At 35.4% G+C, this 21,974-nt stretch overlaps 1 protein-coding gene across 2 annotated transcripts in view; it reads left to right on the top strand.

Moving 5' to 3' along the window:
* SLC16A7 (solute carrier family 16 member 7) overlaps nt 1-21,974 on the top strand; it is an 88,393-nt gene that overhangs the window by 58,071 nt on the left and 8,348 nt on the right. For both annotated transcript variants that reach the window (XM_075494636.1, XM_075494647.1), the window contains exons 3-4: nt 17,568-17,711; nt 19,306-20,118. In XM_075494636.1, the coding sequence (XP_075350751.1) occupies nt 17,568-17,711; nt 19,306-20,118 (957 nt within the window). The remainder of the gene's footprint in view (nt 1-17,567; nt 17,712-19,305; nt 20,119-21,974) is intronic.

Genomic DNA, 21,974 nt, shown 5'->3' on the forward strand with positions numbered 1-21,974 from the left:
TTTGATATGTTCATTGAGCTTGTAAAACTTTGACGAAAGAATGCTTATTTTGTGTGTACTAATAACGTTGGATTAGTTCCCATATAATTTTTCATATCACTGGATCATACAATGGTTGTATTTGTGATGTGTGTCGCGTAATTCAAAGGTAATGAAACAATGGTCTAGCACAACTGGGAATCATGAGATATTTAAGCAGATACCAGAGAAGTACTGTGGAGAAGGAAAAGTCTGTGTATACCATTGTAGTCGCACCAGCACTTCAAATGAAATAATAAACCCAGCACTTTACAAAGAACTTATTATAGAATTTTACTGGTCCATTGTTTTGGAATGTCTAAGAACTATTCCCTTGTTTATTTTGAAGGGTATATTCAAGGGAAACAGAGTTGTACTGATATGTTTAGAAGATATTCTAAGCCAGTATCAAATGCCAACAGCTGAGATTTTTACTGTGATTCATAAAGATACGTAGGTCTATAGTCCTTAACAGAGGTAAGTGGACCAGGGACTCAGTGACAGCTTTATGCTGATGACAGGGGAACTACAGAAATCAAAGAATGAGGTGTTTTTAAATTGTCTTTATGATTACTTTAAACACTCTTTTAATTGATTAACTGGTTTTGAAGATTTTTCCAGAGATCACGTATGACACATGTAGATAAACATATATACCATACAAAGAGTTTTTAATTAGTCAGAACCTTTTCAGCTAACAGTGATGTTCTATTAAGATTATGTATGTCAAAAAAGCACAAACTGCAGCTTTAGTAGGTAATGTATGTTTTGTTGGTGCATACAAACAAAAGAAAATCTTACCTCTCTTTCCCACAAATTTTGGCAGATTCTTTTTTAATTGTCAAGAAACAGTTAAGCATTTTCACTGCAGTTTTACCTGACTTTTGTTCGGGCGAATACGTACTATGATTAGACAAGTAAATGAAAGAATGTGATTAAAACACAAGACTGTATTGTGAAATAAGACGTTGATTTCCTCATCTAGTTCAAACACTTCTTGCAACACTTTCCCACTGATGATGGGAACATGTGCCCTGTTTGGTTTTCTATGTGTACCGCTTTGAAACACTTACCATTAAGTGCTTTGACTTTTAGAAAACTTTGAAGGAAGTAGTGCTACCCTTACAGCTTTTTAACAATAGTAACTAGAGATTATATGGACAGGATTCATGTGTTTAGTCTTCCTCAGCATAGGCACCTACATCTGATCCAGGTCCCTAGACATCTTCTGTTGTCAGTCAATAAAAATGGCAATTTCTGATTCATCCCTTCCTAAGTTAAATGTCTGAAACACATCAAATGAATCATGTTTTAGAAAGACTTCTCTGTCTTTTGAATGCTAAAGGAATCTGGAGGAAGAGTTCAGATGTCCATTTTGCACAAATCTGAGGTGATGCCACCCTACATGATTGTTGCCTTATACTAACACATTATACTTCACTCCCTAAAGACCTTGAAATCTAAGAACGTTCCTGTTAGAGATATGCACCCATGGTTAGTGATTTTGAGCTTGTTCTGGTTAAGGTTTGATTTTCTTCTTTAATCTTCCTCTTGTATGTTGCACGGGTAATTCTCCCACATTTTAGTGACATTGACTCAATTGTCCTAGTTTTGATACTATTAAAAATACCTGGTAGTTTTAAGATTACCTATTAGCTTGTAAATCTTCTCTAATCTTGCAATGACTTTCCTCGTACCCATAATTCCCTTTCTTCCATCACCACCTAGGAAAAAAACACAACTAGGAGAATAGCTGGTTTGTCTAATAATTGACCAAGTTTACATTCTTTTGTAGCTTATTATAAGCTGATAGAAATCTATGGATCTGTTATATTTTCTTCTGTTCTGTCAATGATTTGAAAGTTGAATACACTTCAGCCTCTTTGTAACAAGATCCCCAAACACTTCCCTATGAGTATCAGCTGGAAGTACCAATTTTGTCATCGTACAAACTTTACTCATACTGCTTTCCTATGGAGGACTTCTTTACTTTTCCGGGAACAGAACTTACTTGACTGAAATTTTTTCTTCTTTTACAAGAATAAGCTTCTCTGTCCTGCACATGCTGCTTCCAGATTTGCAGGTGTGTCCTAGCTTTTATCTTCTTGTTATTTTCTACATCATAGAATATAACTTAATGTCTGGACTTCCCAAGGACTCTGCAACGGCTTTCAGGATAGGACTGGCACAAGAGAAGGCGGCGGGTGTCCTGTGTGGCCTTCTCTAGAAGGGGGAGTAATCTTGTATCCTTGGAAGTCAAATTTCACTCAGAAAAGCTTCAAGAGCAGTTCTGTTCTAAATTGTTTGAATTATTGGCATATACCCAATGGCAGAATTAATCCCTCCTTATTGTGATGTTGCTAAGCTTTGAGTGTGGGTAATTAAGTAGCTGTATCTGTTGTTACTTGCCTAATCAGAATAGTTGTAATTTCCAGAGCAGCAAGTAAATAAACAAAGTGCAGGAGATTTTACTTCTGGATATTCTACTTAAAGACTGTCTTTGCAGGAACTATTCAATCCATAAGAAACCAAGATTCTATAACTGTTACCATGAAACATTTAATTGAGGAACATAAGGTTTTAAAGCTGGTGAGAAGCAGCATGACATTACTTACGGTGAAATAAGATTTTTTTATTTAGTTAGTTACTTAGTTAGTTAGTTAGTTTACCTGGACATCTGCCCAAAATGCAGTGAAGTAAAAGAATTAAAGTAACATGGCTACATTATTGATAAATAACTTTAGGTCATGTGCTACATATGGTGAATCTGCAGGTCTTCTTTGAATTTATAGCCAAGTGTTCTAGAGTCACAGTTTGGCTAGTGACATTGGAAAAAAATAAAAGATGACAGTAAGACAACTTACAACAGATCCATTGATATACGTAGTGATGAATGACAGTTTTCACTGGCGATGTTATGCTCTTCTCAGAGACATGTGGAATAACTGCCTGGGACTCCTTTCCAAGTATGGGCACCATGGTGCTAATCCTGCAATATGTGCTTGATTTTAAATACTTTAGTGATCTCATAAAGTTCAAAGTTAAAATAAATTTTTCACCTGCTTGAAGTCAGCATATACAAATGTTTATATATTTATGCAAATATGTTTATCCATAGGTGTTTGTAACATCAAGATCTCTTGACAGAGTACCTTCAATGACTTAAGTGCTCCCAGAGGCACTCATTAAAATCTCATTTTTATTTATATCAACCTTAAAAAGACATTATCCATAAATGATTCATCTCTTTTCCCCAAAATAAAATATAAATAAAATACAGAAGATTAGCTTTGAGGATTTATAGTATTTGAGCAAAACTGGCAGTATTCACTTTATTAAAGTAATCATTTGATTAACTTTTGACTTATTTGTCAGTAAGCTTATCTCTGCTTCATAAATAAAAATCTAAGGACACAGTACAATATGACCTTAAGTATGAGTCTCCTAACTTCAATTTTAATTTATTGGATTCCGTAGAGTTCCAGTGCTGCAAAGTGCACTGAGGAGTGGAGAGTCAGGCACCGTGACTGTAAGGATTGTTCTGATTATTCATCAAAGCGACAAACTATGTAACAAAACACTTTCAGGTACTGACCTGAAATTGTATGATTCTCACGTGAGAAGAGAATGCAGTCAACATTAGAGACGGTTGTAAGGGGCTGATGGCCTGAATAATAATTTTTGATTTACACATTTTTATTGTCATAGAAAGTTACAGAAAATCTAAAAAAAAAAAAAAGTTGGACAAAAAAACCTCCACAAACCCCTCTCTCCTACAGGCTGGACTTGCAGAAGAACTACACCTCCCAGAACGTGATGGGGCAATTAATCTCAGAGCAAGGTCCAATGCATGTTATGTGACTGCATATACAATAATGAGCAACACAGTCCAGCAATTGGGCTTGTACTAAGTTAACAAACTGTAGAGCTGCATTTTTTTTAAGAAGGTTTGGTAATGAAATACAATATAGTACCAAATGACCTGAAACAAAATGTTTGCAATTATTTTGAAAAGCTAAGAGAAAGAATTAGACCATGGGAATGCCAGATAGTTATTTTTCTAATTTGTTTATTTGTACAACAGAAGACATTTGAGATATTTCAGTGACTTATTTGAAGAGTTTTTATTCAACTGAAAATTCTAAGACTTGAAATTTTTATTTCAGCTTGGGAATAAAATGGATGTTAAAGCATAAGAGTGTTTCATGCAATGCTGGTTCTAATTTTATGTATCGTTCCTTAAAAATCAAATAGCATGACACAAAGATAGTACATGTGGGAGTGATTCTCCTGTCTTTCACACAGTGCCATAGTTTATACCTGTGCAAAGAGTGTGCAAGTTATATAAACCATTGCCATTGTGATTTAGAAGCTTTTCATATTTACTTACTCAAATGTAAACAGTAACCTGAGTGCAAAGCACTTGACCCTATGCTCGGAGAAACAGAGCTGAAGTGGCATATGGGATTAAGACAAGAACAAATTTGTATCATAGAATTTCTTCTGGATCATTTCTCCTGATGTTATAAAAAATTTACCTGACAAGTTTTTCAGATATACATATTGCCTAGATCGGTGAACTTTCTAACCAATTGCTTTTCAGTAAGATGTATTAAAACTTACTAAAGAAACATGCTTCCTCCTGTGGGAAGAAAATAATTCTTTCATTAGTAAACCTAAGTAATATTCTCCTCACAGGCACATGTGTTAAATCCTTGCAGAAGCAGGTATATTTCATTGGATTATTTCAATATGTTCTGGCTGAAGAATATCAACATAACTCCTTAGTTGAAAGGTGGCTCCAGGAATGCATGATGTTTAGACAGCATTTGTAATACAAATCATGAGAAGCCTATATTTTAATGGGCACTAATTTATTTTGAATTTATGATGCATCACAATCATTAGAAATAAGCTGCTTGACATTACCTGGTGGAGAATAAGGTTTCTGCCAGTGGTGGGTTGTTTTATTTCTTCACACTAGGTAAGAAAATATGCCTGGTTCAAAAGCTACACAAATATTATCTTCAAGTGCAATAAGATGGCACTAGGTCACCAAGCCACTTTATGTTGCTTTTTGCAGTAGAGCTCAAATATTCCCTGTTCATGTAAACAGACCCAATCTAGACTTCTCCCACCCTTCCACCCCCTCCATTTTCAGAAGACCTTGTCTATGGAGATGTATCCTCTGCTGCTACAAGGGAAAGGACGGTGTAGAGAACATTATACATGTTGTTTCCTCTCCAGTCTGGGCAAAATACAAATGCCATGAAGACCTTTGCCCAGCTCCCTCATAATATATTCCTTTTCCACTGCCTAAGTCCCAGGCTTCCTCTACTAATTTTTCATTATTCTTCCACTCCTTACTTGGTCATATTTTATGAAATATTGTTTTCATAGGAGAAGGCATACTTTCACCCTCATTAAAGGAAGTCGTCATGTTTTGGTTGATTACAGTCCATGGATATTTGTTGATCCGGTCCACAAAAGAAACTGCATGTGACTATACGTAGGAAACATCAAAAAATTTGAGAAACCCATCAGGTAAAGCTCTTTCCATTGTAGATGGAAATCTAAAAGTGTCAACTTGATGACAACTTCAACTCTGATGACAAAAAATGTGTGAGGTGGGTATGGGAATATGCAAAGATAAACTGACATGCGCTCAGATAATGTATATATTAAAAAAATGTATCTGATTTCTCATTCAATTCTATTGCATAGAGTGTTATTCTCAGTCATGTGTATTTTGCTGTAAAAGGCTAGGGAGAAGCAAGGAAAAAAGAACGAGGAGAGAAGAGATTAGAACTCATTCTTAAACCGTTGATTAATCAGTAAATATTTTCCTGAAGATTATTATTTTTAAAAAGCAATTAAATGTCGGCCGTCTAAAGTTTAAGTAAATTGGAAAATGTTCTGATCTGAACCTGTGGGACACTCTCAGAATTCTGGACCTGTTCACTAAGTTGTCTCCAAAGTTTCCACTTCCTCTAGGGTGTAATAAAGGCTACTGATTCAGGCACAGCTGAAATAAAGAAATGCATTGAAAGATGGAAAACATCACATAAATGTTGTTATTAGTGTTAATCAAGAGGATAATCTTTTGATAACTTTTTGCTTTTCAATATTCTAGTTTTGATTTTTTTCTTCACGTTTCTAGCTATTTAACAGTTTATATTGCTTTTAGTCTTTTTGACCTGGAAGACAAAATATTCAGTGTTACCTTTACATATCATTCTATAATTAAACAGATTTTATCAATACACATACATGTTATTTTTTCACTTGGCTGAAAACAGGGAAAAAACCCACAAATGACCCCCCTCAAAGATTCTCACTTATAATTGACAACTCAATGTAGTTGTGTCTCACCCCAGCCCCTACCTCAGTTTCTCAGTCTCCCCTTTTGCAAAATACTGGGAAAAATGCAAATTCTGTATCTGGTATGATTCCATTAATATACTACCATTGTCTGCACTTGCACTTTAAATACCTTAGGTGCCAAAACCTAATGAGAATGCTCAGTTCCCATTTTGTATGATATCTTGAAACACAAATAAATTCTCTTCCCCCTCCTCTTTCCTTTTCCCTTTTCCTTCCCCTCCCTCTTCCCTCTTCCCCCTTCCTTCCCTCTTCCTGTTCCCCCGGTATGTTGTGAACTAAATATTATTCACATATACTTACCTTACCCGTTCTTCAGACCTGATCTAATTTACAGGCTGTAAAGGAATTTGGGAATCTCCCACTCTTAAGCTTCTAATTGTTACCACTGAAAGTTACCATATGCATTTTATTGGATATTATTAAAAATACAATTATAATGGAAAAAATGATAAAATAATGTTTTAGAAAGATTTTTCTATAAAGTACATTTTAAGTTTAATGATACATATGTGTAAAATAGCAAATGCATTTGGAAATAATCTTACAATGTTATTGACAATGACCTAAATATGATGACTTCTCAGGACACTTCCAAGTTATAAATACATCCAGATTTATACTTCTCATTACATATATTCTGAATATGTAGATGAGATTTAATGATCCACTCATGATCCATAATTCACAGTAAGTGGTCCATGGAAACATCATAGGTAGTAGATTGAGTATTTTCAATTTGAAGTTTAATTATACAGTGCAAAATTGAGACCAGAAAGGAATATGATAAAGGAGCAACTACGAAGAAGCATGTATCTTGTGCTTTCTCTGAAATTACATATTATTCCCTGTAACAATATATAAGGAATAATTTCCAAGTTGAGTTAGTTATAATATTATTCTGGAAGAAAACAAATAAACTGTAGGATGACGTGCAGGGTAAAAATGGGATATTGTATGAACATTAATATGATGGGCAATTTGTAGAAGACAGAGAAATCCAAATGACAATATTAATCTTAACTGAAGTTGGCTGAATTTTTCACAGTGAATGCATTATCTGAAATCTGTAATGATTTGAGTTGCAGAGAATATACCCTACATTCATAAGAACTACTAAATAGACTGTGCAAGGTCTTCTGAAAGTGTTTGCTATGACTTTTTGATCTCTGTGATGTCTGTTAGGCTTCCAAATGACAAAGTATTGTCAGGAAAAGTAGCCAGAGATTTTTAAGAAGGTGTATAAAAATCATGAATGATAATAGGGAATAATAAATAGGAAGTGGTGAGTAATGAACATTTACAAATATTGTGTTCACATGTGCATACACAGATTTGTAGAAAAGACAGTCATTCCTCAAAGAGGAAGAAAGAAAAAAGGGAAATATTTGTAACTAGCTAATAACATGGTTTAGGAAAATGTCTATGAAGAATTAAAATAAATATTTGCAAGCACTGTTTGTTTTGGGTTTTTTTTCTTCCCAACAATTAGCTCTGAGATTAACAACATATCTCTTATTTTCAAGTTGCCATAGTTGTAGTTGTGACAATAGTATACTGTAACCTCTGTCTTTCTTTTCAGTTTTATGATCTGCAACAATACAGAAAATTGTCCTCCCTCTGTAACAGCAGAATATACAGGACTTGTTTGGCAATCCAGTTCACACAGTTAGCAAGCTGTAAAGACAAGTTTTATAGCTAAAAATTGTAATCTGCTTTGGCAAGGCACAAAGTACTAAACACTAAGTGTTCTTCAGTTACAAATTTTCAAGTTCTTTGAACTTGAAAGAGTGAGTTCAGAAGTTTCGAGGTGAAAAATACTTATAAATGGGATGAGTACTTTCTATTATCCCAGGGAAAAACAACTCATTTATATCATTAGGAGTCCAACAATCCGATGAGGAAAAGTGGTGGGGTTTTTGTGTGTGTGTGTGTGTTTGTGTGAATATATAGTCTCTATGTCTGGGTACAGCAGTTTTTTAGTAAGATTATTTTTGAGATAGAAAAACTAGTAGAAATACTGGACAGCTATAAATGAATCTCTAGTTTTGGATTAGTATTACTTTTCCTTTGTTCCTGGAAAGCAGACGTATTGGATAGGATTTATTTTAATCTTTTCGGAAATGTGATGCTTCTTTCAGTACAAGTGCTCAAACAAGATATTACCAAATTGAACTAAGTCTTTCACTTGCAACCATCCACAGAGAAAGAAGGAGCAGCCACTGAGATGAATGGATAATACTTCAAGGATGAGACCTCTGGAAGGAAACCACTAAATATTTTCTTTGGAGCATTTCTATACTTAAGAGTTATGCCTCCTGAAATTTCTGGTGAAACTCTGAAAAGGATATAAATTTAGCTAAGTTTATTATTAATACCTTCATATTAACTACTGCTATAGGGAATTATATTTACTAATATTTATATATTAGTATTATTATCTTTACTGTATTTTGAGGAGGAAAAATGAGTAAGTCCTTGTTTGGTTTTTCATTTGAAGGAGAAGTAACCTTTAATGGCACAGGTTCATTGTGCACGTCAACAGTAATATCAATTAAGTGAAATCCCCAACACATTTTTGGGTCTGAAAAGCCGTTTTAAATTTAGATTCATGCAAGCCTATGAAGTCCTGAGGAGTTAATTGTGGTTAAATACTAAGCTTTAAAAATTCATTGTCTTTTCTTCTACAGGAAACTTTCATTAATTCTTCCAATTACCTCATATTTGCCACTGAATTTTCTAATGTTGATGTTGATACACTATATGGCATTTACTGCTTAAGTTACAAGCTGGTTGCATCGGTTTTCTGAGAAGAAAATAACATTTTTCTGAGAAGACCGTTTGCGATGCACATATCATGTGCTGCTGCTATTTCCAGCTATCCCCATTACAGAGGCATGCAGGCCACTTTGTGAAAAATATGTGCCTGGTGTTACAATGTCTCTATTTATATGCATCTCATCTTATAGGTGCTTTGGTTCCATCTCATCATTAGCTTGTTCCCTCCTTTCTTCTTTCTTGTTTCTTGCCTTTTTCCAAGTTGAAAGACTAGTTTTTGCAAATATCTATGCATGGGCTTCACTTCACTCAGTAATACTGAAGGTAACAGGAATACAAATATAAGGAATGTTTAAAAGAATGCTGAAATATTTTGCTGCAACTGACTTCATTTCACAATAAATGTGTCAATGTGAAAGTTGGGCAATTAATTTTGGGACAGAACTTTTTTTGTAGTCAGTGACCATAAATGTTTCTGAAAACTGCTGAGTGTTCAGCAGCTCACAGATTACACTCATTTCCTATTAAATATTGTGAAGTTTCATATTGCTAATTTCAAAAGAAATGTCATAAATCATCTTAAAGTCTTTTGCTTTGTGATCAAGTGTTTTAGCCTTCATGAAAAAAATTCTGTAGCAGAGCATGCAAAAGATAATTAATATAAAGCATCGATATGTATTCATGTAAATAATAATCAGCATGGCTACTCCTTGATTAAAAACTGGGCAATTTTCCAACTTCTTTAAATTCATAGATATAGAGTAATTTGTGAACTTGAAGATATTTTCTAAATTACATGGTCCATAACTCCATACACATTTGCACCCTAGCAAACAAGAAAAAAACCTGTAAGGCAAACAACAGCTTTAATTGAAATACATAATGCCCTTGGTTCATGTCTCTGATGTATCACTGGAAAAAAAAAAAAAAATACCAAACCGATCAAGGATCTGTAATTTCTACATAAAAGCAATACATTTAGAGAAAGCACCAGCACCACTTATCACTTATTTTGCTTCTTCTGAACATTTCAGGAAAAAGACGGCTCATATTTGCAGCCAAACATATGTTCCTGACTTGAGCACATCAGTTCAAAATTATCAGATGTAACCTTTTGGGAGGGGGAAGCATGAAGAAGCAGCCAGTGTGCTGAGGTGCTCTACCATCAGCCAGGGTGCTATGGGTCACCACACGCGTGATTACTGTATTTCTTATAAAAGTCCTAAGGAATATCTGAAGGTGAAATTAATCCTCATTAGTAATCAAAAGGTAGAAACTTAATAGAATTCAAGGATCCTTCAGGACACAAGTGAGAATGTGTGCATTCAGGGTAATGACACCGAGGAAATGTAGTTAGAGGAGGGGAAGTGGTGAGCAAAGTGTGATGGATGGTTGAACGACTGACTGCTTGCTCCCCGGCATGCTGTGCTTTCAGCTGCTGAGCTGTCTTAACTCATAGTTTAGCGACCCTAACTCAATGTTAGCCATTTCTTTTTGGTGATATTTATTGCAAGAGCTTTTTTTTCTCTTTGCTTTCTGTCAAGGTTACTATATTATCTAGGTTTATGGAATCAGTGCAACCAGTTGTAAATGTTATATGAAATGGAAAAAAAATACTGCCAAATGCACAGAGGAACTAAAAAGAAAGCTTTCCAACGATTGTTGAACTATGTTACCTTCATTGCTGTTACACAAACACATAGGATATGTCAGAAACACAGGTTACCATTCCCAGAAATGTGATAAAGAATCTAACACAAAAATAGTTGAATGACATTTTAATATTTTCAAATTCATTGATTTTTTTTTCTGTCTGCCTTCTCTAAATGCCTGTCCAAGAGTAGTAGAAGTATTTAGCCAAAGGTTTTAGAGGTTTTAGAGGTAAGACTGTCACAGAATGCTCAGTATTTTGTCTTAGTCCTGCTTGAGAAAAGCAGCATATTTTTAAAGCATTTTCCAACTTAATGAACAGGTTTTAAACATGATCAGAATCAATTTTGAGCTGCTTTTCCTCTGGATGCCAGAGATGACATTCCAATAGCAGTACTAAGCACTTGCTTACAGCATTTGTGGTTGAAGGATTTGTTTTAAAGTGAAACATAAGGCTCTACCTTAGCAAAATATTGGGGATTCTTTGCCAAACAAAACAAATCGCTCCTGCAAGTGGATTTTATATTTTGTAAGGGGGGGGGGGGGGGGGAGAGAAAGAAGAAGAAAAAAAAGAAACAAAAAGAAAAAGAAAAAAAAAGAAAAAAAAAAAAAAAAGAGAAGTCTGACTGATATTAGCAAGTAGTTTATCCTAATGTTAATTCATGGAGATCCTTGGGCTTTTCCAGCCTTGTAGGAAACAGAAATAAAAAATAAATCTGGACTGGAAAGATAGCTGCATTGGCTCTGCAGAGCAGATGGCTGAAAATGTACTTGTGTTTAAATCACTTGACTTGACAGGATGTAATCTACAATATTGCATTAGTGCAACTTGAAATATTATTATTGCATTTATTTTCAACTTCTTTTAGCAATTCACTTTATATAAATACATGTCATATTGTTCAGACTGAGTCATTTCATGTTGCTTTGGATCAATGACACTATGAATACTGTACGACATTGTCAATATATGTTTAAAAAATTATGTTTATATCAAGAAGGTGCATCTGTAGTTACATACTAAAAATAATGCACGTAGCAAAACAAAAAGCATAAATGCACTGGCTGTATGTGAAATGAATTACAGATGTGAATGATCTTTGATTACGTCACTGTATGATAGCAGTGAGAAATCAAACCAGGACAAATAAATTAAATACTAAAACCTATATTATATACTTTTTAAAGGAACTTTCATTCGTACAGTGAATATAAATATAGAATAGCCCCAAAGTTGACCTCATTATGGACATAAAAGACAATTACAGCAGCTTGATACTGCTACAAACCAATCCCTACTATTGTAACCGTTCTGACTAGTTATTACACATTTAAGTTGCAGAACATTTTTTCATCCCTCACAGAAAGTGGTGTCTATTTACGGGAGAACTGTCTAAAGTAAATATATATTTTTTTTCATTTTGGTAAGAAAAAAATTGATGGAAAAGAGAAAAGGCAGCAAAAATTCTAGTGTCCTAGATCCTCTTCCTCTTATAAATTAATGGAGTGTACCTAATACATTTGGACTTATAAATGTTATTCTACCTGAGAGCTGAGCAAGAGATAGATTTTATGCCAAATAAATCTTCCTTTATTCTATTTCATGGCCTTAAAACTGATCTGCCTGTTCTATTACCTCAAGGTATTATGAAATGGAAATATTGTTATCTGGGTTGCATCCTTTAAGCTTTTAGAGATACTAGATATAAAGTTGTTGCATTGTCTCCAGAGTCAGGCCATTTTTTGAATTTTATATTTTCTTAGGGCTGAAAAAAGCGAATAAATGGATAGATGTGTGTATATGAGTGTGTGTGTATCTCAGAGAATGTAACTATATGAGAAAGGATATTAAATTTACAGTGCATAGTTTAAGCCCTCTATTCATTTCCACAAAAATAGCAAGCAGTATATTTCTTTAAAAAGAAACTTTAATGTTCGAGTTATGTTTAAACCATATTAGCACAATAAGCATCCTTTAAGGGGAAAAAAGTGATTATTTCTTCAAACATCTGCTTTTTAAATCTACTTATTCAGTTATGTAGTCTTTTTTATTGCTTTTCATTTACAACAGTATGGCTTAGCAGAAGAAGGAAGATTTAAATGGTGATTGAAAAGCTAAACTTGGAAGTGAGAGGAAAATCTGGATTATTGCTACCTTTGTTATTATAAGAAATAATTATTCTCATTTGTAAGCAATATATTTCTTCCGAGAGGTCTTGGTATTCACTGAAGACCAGCGAAAGGAGCTTTGTCCTCACATTTTGCACAATACAAATGTACAAGTGAATGTTCTGCTGAGCCATCAAAACAGAACGTAGGTGTCACATTATTATAGGATTTGTATAAAACTTCATAAACAGCTCCCAAATGCATGAGCCAGTCTCTGCATAGCTGAAATTACTTTTGCCATCTTTGCCTTGACATATGATGAAGAATGTGAAAAGCTGCTATTTTTTCTTGTCTTCTTCTAAAGCATTTGTGTCCTGCTGCACAGCCCTTCCTGAAACTGTTCTTCAGTGGCACTGGTTAGAGTTGCTGTCTTATTCCTTCTCACAGTCTGGTCATTTGCCTCAAACAGAAAGATATAAAACAAAAATACAGCCAGGAGACTGCTAGCATATGATGATAATGGTCTTAAATTTGGTTTAGGGAGTGTATAGTCTTTTGTGGCTGATGGTTTGTAGGTGCTGAGGGAGAGATCAGAATAAATATTCTTGTGGGCTTCCTGACTTAACATCTGTTACGTAGCTACTTCAGGCTTTGGGAAAGTAGACTCAGAGATCCAGCAGTCCTTTAGTGCATTAACGTGCATTAATGTATAGCATGATTTTGGCAGTGTTACAGTACTTAAACAGCTTAATCTTCCTTCTGCTAAAAAGAAAAAATATGCAAGGAATATAGATACATGCTGACGTGGGCATTGCTTAAATAATTGTAGAAGCTGTTAGATGTGAAATGAAATTTGTGCATGGCTATAAAAGGTATGATGGCAGGCAAACAGCTGGAATTTATGTAGATTCATATATGTTAAGGTAAGAATATGCATCATTTTATGAGACTCCGAAACCAAGTATATACACAGATGTCACAAGAAAATGTTTAACCTACTCATCAGATTGGAAGGGTTCCTAGATAACTTAGGGAGTAAGCTTAAACTAACTTTATGACTTAAAGAACAATTAATATTTCCCTCATGCACAAATTTTAAATCAAAATACTGGAATATATTAAAAGAAAACCCAAAATTAAATGGAGCTGTGGTGGTAAATACACATCATTAACCTAAGGAAAACGTCTCAAAGAGAATATTATGTTTAAAGGAATTTTAAATTTGTAATACGTTCCAGATTTAGGTAATCTGAAAGTGCAGAGCTCAGACCCATCAGGCAGCTTTGTCTTTCCTCTGGTGTCTTCATCGGCTGCCTACCTAAATTAATACATGCACATTTGACCTCTAGCTAACAGGTCTTGTAGGTGAGGCTAACATTGCATGCTTTGATCTGAAAAGCTCTAACTTACAGTCCTGGCCTAAGTGCCACAGTTAAGATCAGCAGAGGTCCACTTTTCTTGTTCCTAATAAGGAACTGTTTGCAAAATGATCTCCCTCAAAGGACCGTACTACGAAACTTGCCATTTCTGGACACCCCCAAAAAAAGCAATCAACCAAACACTAAAAACAAACCTCTTCCCCAAACCCCTAAACAAACAAGAATCTGGCTCGTTTTCCTGTTCTACAGGAGAAGGAAGGAAGGACTGATGGAACAGTATTAAAGAATATGATTATTATAGTCAGTACTCTTCTGGGGTGAATATTACATCCGAGCTCACCTTTCTCCTTGATTATGGTCGGAAAACTTTGTCAGTGCTGTGCAATGCTGTCTTTTTGATCCATAGTTTCATTTAAAATGCTAACTATATAGCAATATTGCACAACAATCTTTTTTAATGCCATTCCTCTCTTTCCAACACTTGATAGTCTGCTATGTGTGGATTTACCTCATCTTTTTCATTTGGTCTTATACCTATCATTCTGGCTTTTCACACTGTCTTTGTTTAATGAGAAAAGAAACATTGCTAACAGGTCTATCTACATCATAACTGAAGTATTTACGTAAGGGTACAATTCAAGGTGCTGCCTGTAGTGAATACATCTGTAAATAGTATGGTCAAATGTTTACCTGCTATGATGCCTCTTTCCTACATTTTTTTTCTAAGGATCAGCAAAGGAACAGTTTAAGTAAGACTACAGCAAGGCAACATTTATTACAGCAGTAATTTGGGGGGAGGTCAGAGTGTTAACAAATACTACACAAATTTTTCATTTACAATTTTGAAATAATTCCATCTCATCACAGGAAAGAGAACTTGAAAATAATTTTAAAAATCATTATTTTGGTATCTTTGAAGTTAAATACTGTTACTGTGTTTAGTAATGATAACAATTAAAACTTTATTTTTTTCAGAAAATTGCCTTTAATTTATTTTCAAAAATATAAATATTAATTGATATAGGGATGAAACTTTTTGCTTTGAGTTAAACAAAGAGTTCAAGTTAAAAGGGGCTTTTTTGACCCAGAGGAAGTATTTGTATTGTTCACATATTTCAAAAGGGCTTTCTTTCTAATTCAAACATGAGCCAAACTACTGATTGTCCAAATATAGCTCTATAAATAAAAACATTGTGATTGAAGTTATGCTTCAGCATAGTTATGAGAGCACAAGTTTATTAAGACAGGAGAAGTAAGCATGATATATTTGGGAAGTGCTCGGAGTGTAATTTGTCCATCCTTCATGTTTCGCTGCTTTCTCCATATGGCCTCAAAGGAGAAACCCCACCTCATCACTGCTTGGGTTCCCCCCAAATGGAAATAAAGGAGTGTTAAGTATCCATAATATAAGCTGTCAGCAAAATGTTTTAGTGCTTCATATGTGATTTAAAGTCTTTTCATAAATCTCTGGGCTATTGTATATTTGGTGGGCTATTCCATGCTGTGGAATTTCAAGTCTGTTGGTTTCAATATACGGTTATGCTTAAACTGCAGTTCAGTGAGCAGCAGAGCCTGGTCTCCTATGTTTATGTGTCTGTAAGATGAGCCCTAAAGCCTTCAGTCTGAGCATCCTTTACCTTCCCGGTAAAATAGCCACCCTCTTTGTCCTCTATGCCCCCACCTACTTTGAACGACACAGCTGCCTTGGCAAGAAGATAGATTGCTTTTACTGGGGGAAAGCTGAATGTATTGGCCAGTGTCTGTGCTGCCTGGACAGGGGCCTCCTTTTTTAAACAGATGCTGCCCTAGACTTCTTGTGACCCAAGCTATTTAATGAATGCACAAACCGTAAGATCTAAACATCACTCAAATCTTTGCTTTTCAGTCAAGTTAATTTCAAACTGACCTCTGGATTCACAAGCTATTAGAAAAGATGGGCAGGCACAGGGCAACACTATTGTAGAAGCTTATTTCCATAAGGAAGTAAGCTAAAAATTGATCATTTGGCATAGGCTTAAGACTTTTGTGGTTGATATGCAAGTAGTAATTAACATTTACAGTACATCCATAATAATACTTTAATACATTTAAGGTAATTCAAACAATGGAGTCTAAAATAACACTGTACCTATGAAAATACACTTTTAAATTTGGTTGGATTTGGCTTTTTCACATCATGGAGTTTCTGGCATTTATTCCTTTAGATATTTATAAAGAGAGAAACTTAAAACTGTTACCAGTACAGTGAATGATTTGCAGTGAAATCAGATGCAGAGCTTGGCATTCCACTTTACGCCAGGTGCCTGCTTTATCTTGAGTTTGAAATTTATTGCTTTTTATTATGTTTTTTTTATTATTTTTGAATTGGATAAGTTTAGTTACCGCAAAAGCCAAACTATTCGTAATGGTTTGGGCCAAATATAGTGCAGTCAGATGGTATGCAGGTTTACCTAAAGAGCTTTGACAACCTCTTAATCTTGATATGTAGCACGCCATCTATTCCAGTCACAGTCGTTTAAAAAACATATAATGCATGTCATGCTAAATTGCACACTAGCTGTTTGTTTAGTATGGACGTAATTACACCATAAACTGAATTGCAGTTGAAACTGAAAAATGGACCTGTAGCAATATTTTCAAAGTTTATAGGTCTTTATGCTAAACCACATCTTAGATTTTCCCAGACAACCTGTAGTCATCTTACTGCCCATTAACACTCCTTTCTGGATGAGGGAAGGGAAAACAAGCCTCAGGAGCCAGAGATTTACATTCTGATTTGACAGTATTTTTAAGTCTATGTGTAGTTTTAAGTAGGGGTCCAGGACATGCTACAGTATTAAGATCAGTTATTAGTTTGCTTGCCTGAAGATTCGTCCTGCTCTGTGAAGTGGAGTTTGATATCTGTCTCATACTTGAAATTCTTCAGTCCTTGCACTTTTAAAACTTCCATTGACCGATCTCAGTATTGATTGCTTGTGAACTGTAACAATCCCTCTTGCTTGTCTGATGTCTTTAATCTTTTTATCCATCTCCATGACTAATCAATATTTATGTTGTCATGGAGGCAATATATCCATATCCAGGCTCATGTGTCTGCAAACTCACGGAGTGTGTTTGTAAGACAAATCGGTATAGAAACAGCTAGACATTTTCCAGGATGGAAGAGTAAGGCATTCCAACACATCCTAAACACAAAGACATGTATGATGGAGTTACTTGTTAACTATTAATGTATTTTCTTTCCACCAACAGGTCCCATAAGCAGCATTTTGGTGAATAAGTATGGTAGCCGGCCTGTGATGATAGCAGGAGGTATCCTGTGTTCATTTGGTATGATTGCTTCCTCTTTCTGCAATAGCGTCCTGGAACTTTATCTATGTATTGGTGTTGTTGGAGGTAAGAGTCCTGTTTAAAAGGAATTATTATATTATATTATATTATATTATATTATATTATTTCTAATACTGTTCTATCAGTGAGCCTTACTGACCAAGAACCCACTGTGCAAGGCATTGGACAAATACAAACCAAGAAGGTAGCAAGATCAGTTCATTTCAGCTACCTGAACTATCTAATCCTTTAAATTAGCTGGTATGATGTTAAATTATTTCTTAGGATATTTCAGGAACAACTGATGATTTTATTCAGTAAATGCTGTATGTATGTACTGTTCCACACTGCACTGTAATTATGGTATAAAAATTGATTGGCTCATGACAGCACTTATTACAGTAATTTGTGTAGAATTTCACATTCATTCTCTTAGCTTTCAGTCATGTTGCACTTCAGACAGGGTGGCAGAGGCTAACAGAATTGTAGTAAAAATGCGAAAGCTAGTACCAGCTTTCTGTAGGTTTGTACATACCTGTACTCTCACAGATAAGTATAACAACTTTCAGTTCAATAGCTTTCTGTTTAAAATCCCCCAGGGTCAATCCCCAAATAAAATTATTCATATATCATCAAAGGCCTGGATATTGCCTAAGGCAATGAACTAAAGTGATCATAAAGCCAGTAAATTAAATAACCTCCTTATCAAAAGTTGTGGGTTTTTTTTAAACTACCTCCTCAGAATATCGAAGGCAAGTGCGGTGAAATATTGCCAGGTAATAAATGAATGAGATAATACTTGTTCCTATATTCAAGCTCATCTTTCTTTATGTTGGGATTAAAGGAGTCCTTCCTTGTTCAGTGACTGTTTCTTAAAGCTCTTATTTTTGTATCCTAAACTTGGTGCTCACTGTAAGAATAAAGTCAGGGTCCAGGAATGGGCCTATCAGAGAAGAAGACTTCTCTCCTGTGCCATCCAGGAGATGCATAGCTACTTAGACCTTATTGCTTAGATGTCTTAATATAGAGAGAAGGCCTAGAGGATCAGCTTACACACTCAGCTGATGTGGGTGGGTGGTCTGCTCCCGTACATGTCCTCTACAACTCTTCCACCTTTAGGAGTGACTTCCATACCTGGGGAAGTGGAGCTGAATGTGCTCCAAAATTAGCCATTTTAATCTCCACTTTTGTACACAAGTTTGATCTTAAATAGGGCTGGAAATAAGAAATGAGGAGATTTATGCATTTAAATACACCCTGCATTCGTTGTAGCTGAGGTGACATTTAATAACTTTTGTGAAATGAGCCAAGGGAGAATTGCATTATAGCTTAGTAAATATAAAAAAGGTGAGTCAAGGCACTGATACCATCATTCCTCTGTGATTCCCCTGTCTCTATCATTGCTGAAACACAACAAGGAGTTTTGGCTTTTATTGACGTGCTACAGGGGGAATGGCAGAATGCCACCATGACATAGTCTTGGCATTAACACACACGGACAGCAATGAACCTGTATTTCATTCTCTGATGCTAGCTGGTTTCTATCTTCATTGGGAATCTCTGGATTAGATACTGGTCATTTTAAAAAGAACTTGAAAGGGGTGTGATATGTTTTTTAGTGCATGACCTTCAATAATACTGTCTTTTATGTGTTGTTTAGGTCTGGGGTTAGCATTCAACTTACAGCCTGCCTTGACCATGATTGGCAAGTATTTCTATAAGAAGCGTCCCATTGCTAATGGATTGGCCATGGCTGGAAGTCCAGTGTTTCTGAGCACACTGGCACCTCTCAATCAATTCCTCTTTAATGCATTTGGCTGGAAAGGAAGCTTTCTCATTCTGGGAGGACTTCTTTTGAACTGCTGTGTGGCTGGGTCACTTATGAGACCTGTTGGACCGAAAACAGTCCCTCCTGTGAAAAAAGATGTTGAAAAAGGCACAGGAGATTCTACCTTGCATAAAAACAACAAGAAGTCTTTTTGGCAAACTATGAATAAATACCTAGATCTGTCCCTCTTCAAACACAGAGGGTTTCTGATCTATTTGTCAGGAAATGTCATTATGTTTATCGGTTTCTTCGCTCCAATAGTATTCTTGGCTCCTTATGCCAAGCACAAGGGAATTGATGAATATTCTGCTGCTTTTTTGCTATCTATCTTAGCCTTTGTAGACATGTTTGCTAGGCCTTCAATGGGACTCGTAGCAAACTCCAAGTTTATCCGGCCAAAGATTCAGTACTTTTTTAGTTTTGCTGTCTTGTACAATGGCGTCTGTCATATCTTGTGCCCTCTGGCAACAAATTACACTGGCTTGGTGATATATGCTGTATTTTTTGGGTTTGCATTTGGAATGGTTAGCAGTGTTCTTTTTGAGACGTTGATGGACCTCGTTGGGGCTGCCAGATTTTCCAGTGCGGTTGGACTTGTCACCATTGTGGAATGTTGCCCTGTGCTCATAGGCCCTCCTCTAGGAGGTAAGAATCTCTTTTATTCCATTTTTTCAGACATTACAGCATAATCTTGCAATTTAGTATTGAATTAATATAAACATTATTCTTAATGTTATTTAATGTTTTCTGTGTGACTGGGAATGTACTGTAGCAGCAGTGCACTTCATCAATTATCTTTGCGCTTTACAGCTGCAGATCCACATGAGAATCTAAAGGCGTACATTGCGTACATGTGCAAGAGATAGATTAAGAGCATATCTCTACTGGCTCATAAATCCATGTGATAAATGTATATTTTCCTGATAGCACGTAGTGCTAACTTTGCAGTCTGGATTTATGTGTATTCAGCTCCAATTTGCTCTTTGCCAACACAGTTCTTACTCTCTTGAATTGGTCGAATCCACTGGTTAGTTTTTGTGAAGACCTCGCAGTGATTCATAGTGTCTCTAACCTAAAGGCAGCTAGAGGAGCACCTGCGAAAATTTAAAATAGCAACTTTAGTTTGCCTACACAGAGAGGATTGGCATTTCTAGAGAGAAGAAACCAGTAGGGAGGTGCCAGAAAGGACAGGGTCTTGCTCAGCAGCCTCGGCAGGGTACGTGCCTGGTGGGATTCCAGCACAGTGCCATGGAGCATTGTGCCCTGGCATGATTTCACACCACAGCCTCGCTCTCAGCCAGTCCTTTAACCTGTTTCTATAGCCAACAGATAGGTGTAAGGCAATTCAGAGTGTGAACCATCCTACATTGACTAAAAGATGGTAATGTTGCCAACTTCTCTCTTTTGAGTGTAAGGGGAGCTTAAAGGGAGCCTGAGTGTATGGCTTGGACTATATTTGTAATTTTGGGGCTTCTAGCACCAAAAATGATGAAGAGTCTTATCTAAAGTATTTTCTGCTTGCTAGCTTTTTGGTCAGTATTTAGTAATGCTGTTAGTAAGTTTTATAATCTTAAGGTTTCTGATGTTATAAGAGACTAATGAAATAGGTGCTCAAATCTTATTGAAAAGTATCCGTTAAATGTGTGTGTATGTGTTGCAGTGTAAGCCCAACAATATGAAAACACAAAGATACAGAGATTACCCATCTTGTGAACATATACTATACCCACATAAGCAGAGCCACAAAAGTCAGCAAGATTATATGTGCCTAAAACCATTTATAATTATCAAAGTATTTTAAGGATTACTCTCACTATTTGTATGAAAATAGCATTGTTGAGTGAAATTTTAAATATGCCAAAACAATTCCACTCACTTCAGTACAATAATATTTGTACAAGTAAATGTTTAATAGTCCTCAAGATATTCCATATTTCTGTCATCTTTTAACATACAAATTCATTTTGGTAATGGTAGAACAAAATGTATTCTTCTCACACGGACTCTTCCTGTGCCACCTAGTGGGGGGACTGAGCCTGTGACCGCTGGAGTCCAGCCTTTTCAGTCAGGTTCTGAAATCAATATTAACTCTAAAGATATTAAATCTAATATTTATGGAGCAATAGCATATGCAACTACTTATTTTTCAGTATATTAGCTTTGCAGAAGTTTTGAAAAGCATGTGTTTGTGCTATAACTGTATGAATAATTGATTTATCTTGTTAAATAGAGACAACAAAGGGGATGAGCACATAGAAAAGCTAAATTCCAGTTTTGACTAGTTCATATCCTTTAAAATATTATGCTGAAGTAACGTTAATGCAGAATTTAATTTTTAATCATCAGTTTTATGAGACTGCTCTCCAATAAATAACAGTAAATTGTACTATTTACACTAATAGGTGAATTACACAGTTGCAGTGCTATTTGAGTTTTTGCTAATACTAGGCTTGTGAAATAAAGAAAAGACTAAAATAATTTGATGGCTTGTAGATGTGTAT

This window comes from Mycteria americana, chromosome 1 (assembly GCF_035582795.1).
Source record: "Mycteria americana isolate JAX WOST 10 ecotype Jacksonville Zoo and Gardens chromosome 1, USCA_MyAme_1.0, whole genome shotgun sequence".
Lineage (NCBI taxonomy): Eukaryota > Metazoa > Chordata > Aves > Ciconiiformes > Ciconiidae > Mycteria > Mycteria americana.